General features: G+C 37.0%; 1 protein-coding gene across 1 annotated transcript; it reads left to right on the top strand.

Annotated features, from left to right (window-relative positions):
- The first annotated feature begins 215 nt into the window (after positions 1–215).
- Positions 216–7,472, top strand: LOC122136449 (zinc finger protein 501-like). The gene is made up of 2 exons (XM_042719509.1): positions 216–659; positions 5,929–7,472. Exons 1-2 carry the CDS (start codon positions 521–523, stop codon positions 7,074–7,076), a joined length of 1,287 nt encoding a protein of 428 aa, XP_042575443.1. The 5' UTR covers positions 216–520; the 3' UTR covers positions 7,077–7,472.
- Positions 7,473–7,691: the final 219 nt, after the last annotated feature.

Genomic DNA, 7,691 nt, shown 5'->3' with positions numbered 1-7,691 from the left:
AAAAATAAAATAAAAACGAGCAGTTTTGGAAGAAGATAGCAACTATTTGATGGAATATGGCCCTTAACCAGGGAACTGATTTTCACTGAAATATTTGGCTTCTCATTTTTCTCTATCAGTCCTCACTCACGAAGGCTGCTGGTGTTGATCAAATACCATGCGAGTCTATAATTCATATATTATTTATTTGTGCATTTATGTGTTTCAAAATGAAAACAAATCTCCCCGTATTATTTTCCTCCTCTCGCCGCTTCACTCTCCAGTTCAGCGGGTGGCGCTAAACACATACGTTTGTTTGACAAACACCATTAAACCTCAGAGGAAGAAGTTCAGTTTCACCGCGCTCTCTGTTGTTTTGTCGCGATGCTGGTTTAATACAAACGGTTAGAAATGTTGTTTCTGTAAATGGAAAAATACCGTTTTGAATCAGGTCAGTAAATACCTGTAATATCCTCATCCTCACAGCCGTGACTAAGTTATTAATCTGAACTAATCTGAACTGAGATCTGCTGCTGTGAAGATGGAGTTTGTTAAAGAAGAGAGTGAAGAGAACACGAGTGAACCAGAAACCCGGAGAATAAAACACGAGGAACCAGAAACCCGGAGAATAAAACACGAGGAACCAGAAACCTGCAGAATAAAACGAGAAGAACAAGGAGGTTGGTGTTTATTCTTCATTCATCTTTAATGAATATTTGTGGTACATCCACAAATCCTTTATGTAAAAATAACACTTTAACTATCATTAAAATGTCTTAAATTCATGTTTCAAAGTTTTTATGGAAGTGTGACTGAAATGATACTGAGGATATTTAATTAATTAGAATTTTTTTCGGGTTTTGGAATCATTAAATAATAAATCATAAATAGTGTTCTTGTGGCTCAAGTGGTATCGCATTGCGATAGCAGTGCAAGGTTGACAAAACAGTTCAAAAGATATTTTGAGGAAAAAAAAATATTTTTATTAAATAACATTTGAAAAACCTGTATAAACTGAACACCAAATAACAATATTAACTATGCAAATTATTAACAATATACCTAAGTAAATTAAACTATATAGCCAAAGCTATAACACTTCTGTTTTTCTTTGTAATAAAATACGGCGAAAAACAAACAGAACTAAAGTCCATAGTGGAGATGATTCGAGCATTTTGAAAATTCTTCTTCAATCAATCTTACATTTACAAAGAAAAATGGTTAATGTTTTTTCACACTGAGCAGGGTTTTTCCTACACTGAAAATTTTTTGGCGGCCGCCAAAACGATTTTTTGTCCCGCCAAAGCCTTATTTGATCTGTAATTGGGTTTTGTGAGTGAAGCAGGCTAGACGGAGTGATGGAGAGAATGAGCACTGTGCTCTCTGCCTCGCATCAAAATCAACTGATCCTAAAAGTCGGAAGACCGAATCCATGTTTCACGTGGTGCATTCGGATAATATTTTTGCTGAATTACCGTTGGGTGTGAATTGCAGTCAAAAGAAAAGTTGCCTTATCTTCTCTTACAACTTGTGACAAGTATTCCGCACATGCAGCTGACATAAGTTTAAATAAACGCAACAACAACAACAAAAAAATCTATCCAGTTATGAAGTTTTGTCTGTGTGTGTGTGTGTGTGTGTTGACAAATCTTTCGCGATGTCCTAACAGCCAGGATTCCCACACAACACGTCCGCTAAAGTCCGATTCGCACTCCTTTGAGCCGATTCATTATAATGAATGGTTAAAGCAAAAAAAGCAATCGGTCTGACCCTCAGTGTCTGAATCGGTGTATAACAAATCATTACTTCTTAGAAGAACACACATCTGAAATGAGAAAGTAAGTGTGCTTACCCCATTTAGCAAGAGTGTTTAGTAAAATTTAGCCTTAATATTTTTTTTTGTTTAATAGTTTTGAGAATTACATAAATATTAGTTTTCAAAACGTTTGCTGCTAAACTGCTTTTAGATCTTTGTTTCAGTTGTTTCTGTGATGTACTGAAATATAATTACAATCACTTCATACGTTTCAAAGGCTTTTATCGACAATTACATGACATTTATGCAAAGAGTCAGTATTTGCAGTGTTGGCCCTTCTTTTTCAGGACCTCTGCAATTCGACTGGGCATGCTCTCTATCAACTTCTGGGCCAAATCCTGACTGATAGCAACCCATTCTTTCATAATAACTTCTTGGAGTTTGTCAGAATAAGTGGGTTTTTGTTTGTCCACCCGCCTCTTGAGGATTGACCCACAGTTTCTCAATGGGATTAAGATCTGGGGAGTTTCCAGGCCATGGACCCAAAATTTCAACATTCTGGTCTCCGAGCCACTTAGTTATCACTTTTGCCTTATGGCACGGTGCTCCATCGTGCTGGAAAATGCATTGTTCTTCACCAAACTGTTGTTGGGTTGTTGGGAAGAAGTTGCTGTTGGAGGGTATTTTGGTACCATTCTTTATTCATGGCTGTGTTTTTGGGCAGAATTGTGAGTGAGCCCACTCCCTTGGATGAGAAGCAACCCCACAAATGAATGGTGTCAGGATGCTTTACTGTTGGCATGACACAGGACTGATGGTAGCGCTCACCTTTTCTTCTCCGGACAAGCCTTTTTTTCCAGAAGCCCCAAACAATCGGAAAGGGGCTTCATCGGAGAATATGACTTTGCCCCAGTCCTCAGCAGTCCATTCATTATACTTTCTGCAGAAGATCAATCTGTCCCTGATGTTTTTTTTTGGAGAGAAGTGGCTTCTTTGCTGCCCTTCTTGACACCAGGCCATCTTCCAAAAGTCTTCGCCTCACTGTGCGTGCAGATGCGCTCACACCTGCCTGCTGCCATTCCTGAGCAAGCTCTGCACTGGTGGCACTCCGATCCCGCAAATGAATCCTCTTTAGGAGACGATCCTGGCGCTTGCTGGACTTTCTTGGACGCCCTGAAGCCTTCTTTACAGGAATTGAACCTCTTTCCTTGAAGTTCTTGATGAACCTATAAATTGTTGATTTAGGTGCAATCTTAGTAGCCACAATATCCTTGCCTGTGAAGCCATTTTTATGCAACGCAATGATGGCTGCACGCGTTTCTTGGCAGGTCACCATGGTTAACAATGGAAGAACAATGATTTCAAGCATCACCCTCCTTTTAACATGTCAAGTCTGCCATTCTAACCCAATCAGCCTGACATAATGATCTCCAGCCCTTGTGCTCGTCAACATTCTCACCTGAGTTAACAAGATGATTACTGAAATGATCTCAGCAGGTCCTTTAATGACAGCAATGAAATGCAGTAGAAAGGTTTTTTTGGGATTAAGTTAATTTTCATGGCAAAGAAGGACTATGCAATTCATCTGATCACTCTTCATAACATTCTGGAGTATATGCAAATTGCTATTATAAAAACTTAAGCAGCAACTTTTCCAATTTCCAATATTTATGTAATTCTCAAAACTTTTGGCCACGACTGTACATTTAACTTTTCAGGCCTCTTATTGCTACCTGTCCCAACTTTTTTGGAATGTGTAGCTCTCATGAAATCCAAAATGAACCAGTATTTGGCATGACATTTCAAAATGTCTCACTTTCAACATTTGATATGTTATCTATATTCTATTGTCAATAAAATATAAGTTTATGAGATTTGTAAATTATTCCATTCCTTTTTTATTCACAATTTGTACAGTGTCCCAACTTTTTTGGAATCGGGTTTGTACTCTGATCCGTGTTAAAAAGGGACGGTTTTGACTTTTTTTTTTTTTTTTTTTTATCTGTACACAAATATTTTATCCTTTTATTTTTCAAACATTCCAATTGATTTTCATCTTTATAATGATTTAATTTTAGGCCTAATGAAAATGAAGGAAAAAAGACAAGATCTGAATGAGGTGGAGGAGAAATATCAGGATCAGAAAGATAATGAGGTCAATGGAGAAAATTGAGTTGCAGTATTAAAAAAAAGAGAAGTCAAAAGGCCTTTCACCTGCTCTGTGTGGAAAAACTTTTAAACATAAAGGAGACCTTGATAATCACTTAGTAACTCACACTTCATAAAAGCCTTTCACATGTTAAAGGGTTCATCGGATGCCCATTTTCACAAGTTGATATGATTCTTAAAGTCTTAATAATAATATATATATATATATATATATATATATATATATATATATATAAATACTTTGGTCAAAATTTCTCAAGTGTAGTGTAAAAACAACACCAGTTTTACCCCGTCAAAAAACAGCTCTGTTCACAGTCAGCTGTTTCGGTGCATGTTACTTTAAATGCTAATGCGCTGTGCTCATCCCGCCTCTTACTTCAGTGGGGCAACAAGGCACTCTCATGAGACTGTAAACTTTAGCTACATTTAGCCGCCTAACTTGCTAACTAGCACATTTTTAGGAAAGGTGATTTGCAAAGATTCATTAAAAAAAAAAAAACCTTATACTCACTTCTTCTGTTGGTGAATCTTGATCACAAATGATTTGCTTGAACATAGAAGCATTTAGGTAGATTGGGGGCACATTCACTTCAAAAACAAAATCAAGCCGCCTTAAGCTGCTCAGATGTTAGGAGTAAATTACGACTGCTGTGTTGTTATTTACATTCAGTTCAATTAAAGTTTATTTGTATAGTGCTTTTCATGATACCAATCAATGCAAAGAAGCTTTACAGAAAATATTAAGTTTCTACATTACATTTAGGAGTATGTTATTAGTGGTGATTTTGGCAGAAATGTTCAGTGAGAATCATGCAGTTAGTTACAAATTACACTTAATCAAACAGGCGGTTAACACTTAACTGCAATGATTATATGTTGCTATTAAACTTTCAGATTGCGATTAAACATTATGATTAAGCAAAATTTTGCAGTTTTATATGTTGTTCCAGAGTTAACGTCATCTGAGGTCTTCTGGGGGTTGACATCATCTCTTCTCAGGTGTTCGTAAGGATTGGATCCAGACTGAAGCTTGTCTTGCCTTGGCATGCAAGTCCCATGACAGAAACAGAAAAGCAAATAGAGATGAAACTAGCGTAGCTGCTATTTCCACCAAACAAAGATGATGTGTTCAACCCAAGCAAAAGAATAAAAAAGAGCATTTGATCAGAAGCTGAAGTACCAAGTTACAAGATACATTGTGTGAATGCTTGGCTAAAAAGATGTGTCTTTAATCTAGATTTAAACAGATAGCGTGTCTGAACCCTGAACGTTATCAGATCTATTATTAAATCCAACTCCTCAATTGCTTAGGTGACATTCTTGTCTACATCTGCTCCGGCGTCGAAACAATGATGAATTGATGACAGCTCCCTCAGAGCAGGTCTGTGCTAAAACACCAGTGTCAATCAACAATAGTGGGAGGAGCCTGGATCTGTGTGATGTCACAGCCAATAATTTGTACACGGTTTGATCTGAGAAAGGGGATACGATTTATGGGAATTAAAAAAAAAAAAAAAAAAAATTAGTGGTTTTGGAACCGTGACTTTTTCAAACCGCAGAATACCTTGAAACTGGTTATCGTATTATGCCTAATATGCATGTATATTTGCAGTCTTGATAAAATGGGCAGAGCGAGAACACATCCGCTGCAGTTTTAGATTTAATTTGTTTTAACAGAAACAATCTTCAGAGCGGTTGAATAATATAGATGGAGCAGCAAATAATAAGGGACACTTTGTTCAAAAAATCTATGTTAGATAATTGTGTAGTTGATCAAACATATTTAATATTTCTCCTTATAGAAATGTGATTTGTGTCTTTAATGTTATAAAAAAATAATATTTTTTGAGAGATCAGTGTACCTCATTCATAAAAGTTTCAGGAAGGTAAAATGTATAAAATTGCAAAAAAAAAAAAATTTATAGAAATTGTCTGTTAGACCAGGGATGTACTTTCACATTTCTGTTTTTGTTTGTTTGTTTTTCAAGTTAGAGACAAATTAACAGTTTTTGCTTTTATTTTAGAGTTTATTGAAGAAAGCGAGGAGAACGAGTTACTGAGTAAAGATGAGGAGAAACATCATGACAAAACTGGAGAAAAACCTTGGTCTCAAACCAAACGGAAAGATTTAGAGAAAAGAAGCTATAAATTTTTCACCTGTCATCAATGTGGAAAGAGTTTCACAAGAAAAAATAGTTGTGTGCTTCACATGAGAGTTCATACTGGAGAGAAACCGTACACATGTGATCAGTGTGGGAAGAGTTTCACACAATCAGGACACCTTAAACATCACATGAACATCCACACTGGAGAGAAACCATACAAGTGTTCACACTGTGACAAGAGATTCAGTCGGTTAGGATACATAAAAGCACATGAGAGGATCCACACTGGAGAGAAACCATACAAGTGTTCACACTGTGAAAAGAGATTCAGTCGGTTAGGACACATAAAAACACATGAGAGGATCCACACAGGAGAGAAACCGTACACATGTGATCAATGCGGGAAGAGTTTCACACGATCAGCATACCTTAAATATCACATGAACATCCACACTGGAGAGAAACCATACGAGTGTTCACACTGTGACAAGAGATTCAGTTTGTTAGGAGACATAAAAACACATGAGAGGATCCACACAGGAGAGAAACCGTACACATGTGATCAGTGTGGGAAGAGTTTCACACAATCAGCAACGCTTAAAAATCACATGGACATGCACACTGGAGAGAAACCATACAAGTGTTCATACTGTGACAAGAGATTCTGTCGGTCAGGAGACATAAAAACACATGAGAGGACCCACACAGGAGAGAAACCGTACACATGTGATCAGTGTGGGAAGAGTTTCACACAATCAGCAATGCTTAAATATCACATGGACATCCACACTGGAGAGAAACAATACAAGTGTTCACTCTGTGACAAGAGATTCAGTCGGTCAGGAGACATAAAAATACATGAGAGGATCCACACTGGAGAGAAACCATACAAGTGTTCACACTGTGACAAGAGATTCAATCAGTCATCAAGTCTGAAAAGACATGAGAGGATCCACACTGGAGAGAGACCATATCACTGCACTGAATGTGGGAAGTGTTTCAAACAGTCATCATCTTTACACAGTCATACAAAAAACTATCACAACAAGTATTCAAGATTCAGCTGAGATTCTGATAAATTCAATGTTATTGTTCTGTATGTGTGACTGCGAGGGACTGATACACGATAGTAGAGCTGACATTATCAAGTATGTCACCGACATTGAACAAGACAAGGTTTTGTTTGTTTGTTGCAAAGTCCAAAAGCATTTACTGTGTGATTAAGTCTATTAAGGCCCCGGTATACTTCAAACGTAGTTCATTTTCGTTTGGGGGCAAAAAGAAGTTCGAAAAGGCTAAGCGACGGTATACTGTTTCCGAATATACCTTCTCCTCCGTGCTGCTGGAGGCAGAGTGTAGATTAATGTAAACATGACTCGCGTATCTACTAAACACAACAACGATGAAATGAAGAAGTGTAGGCAATCTAGGTGTGAGACGGCACCAATGGTCAGAATATTATAGACAAAAAAAATAAGAGTCAAGTGTCATGTTTGCAATACAAAAGAACCATAATCAGTCCTTTATGGGAAGTGTGAATGTCTCATAGTCCGAAAAACTTTAGCATGATGTGAATATATATATATACATATATATATATAGTCAGTTTGTTACTTTATTTTATTAGTGTTCATTTATTATATTAAACTGGATAAATTGTTACACCTTTTTATATTTTATGT

This window comes from Cyprinus carpio, chromosome B3, assembly GCF_018340385.1.
Source record: "Cyprinus carpio isolate SPL01 chromosome B3, ASM1834038v1, whole genome shotgun sequence".
NCBI classification, from domain to species: Eukaryota; Metazoa; Chordata; class Actinopteri; order Cypriniformes; family Cyprinidae; genus Cyprinus; species Cyprinus carpio.
This window is presented reverse-complemented; position numbering and strand designations above follow the sequence as displayed.

Coding starts and splice junctions, on each gene's coding strand:
- LOC122136449 (XM_042719509.1), top strand. CDS start 521: ATGGAGTTTGTTAAAGAAGAGAGTGAAGAGAACACGAGTGAACCAGAA. Junction 660..5,928: donor AAAACGAGAAGAACAAGGAG/GTTGGTGTTTAT, acceptor CTTTTATTTTAG/AGTTTATTGAAGAAAGCGAG.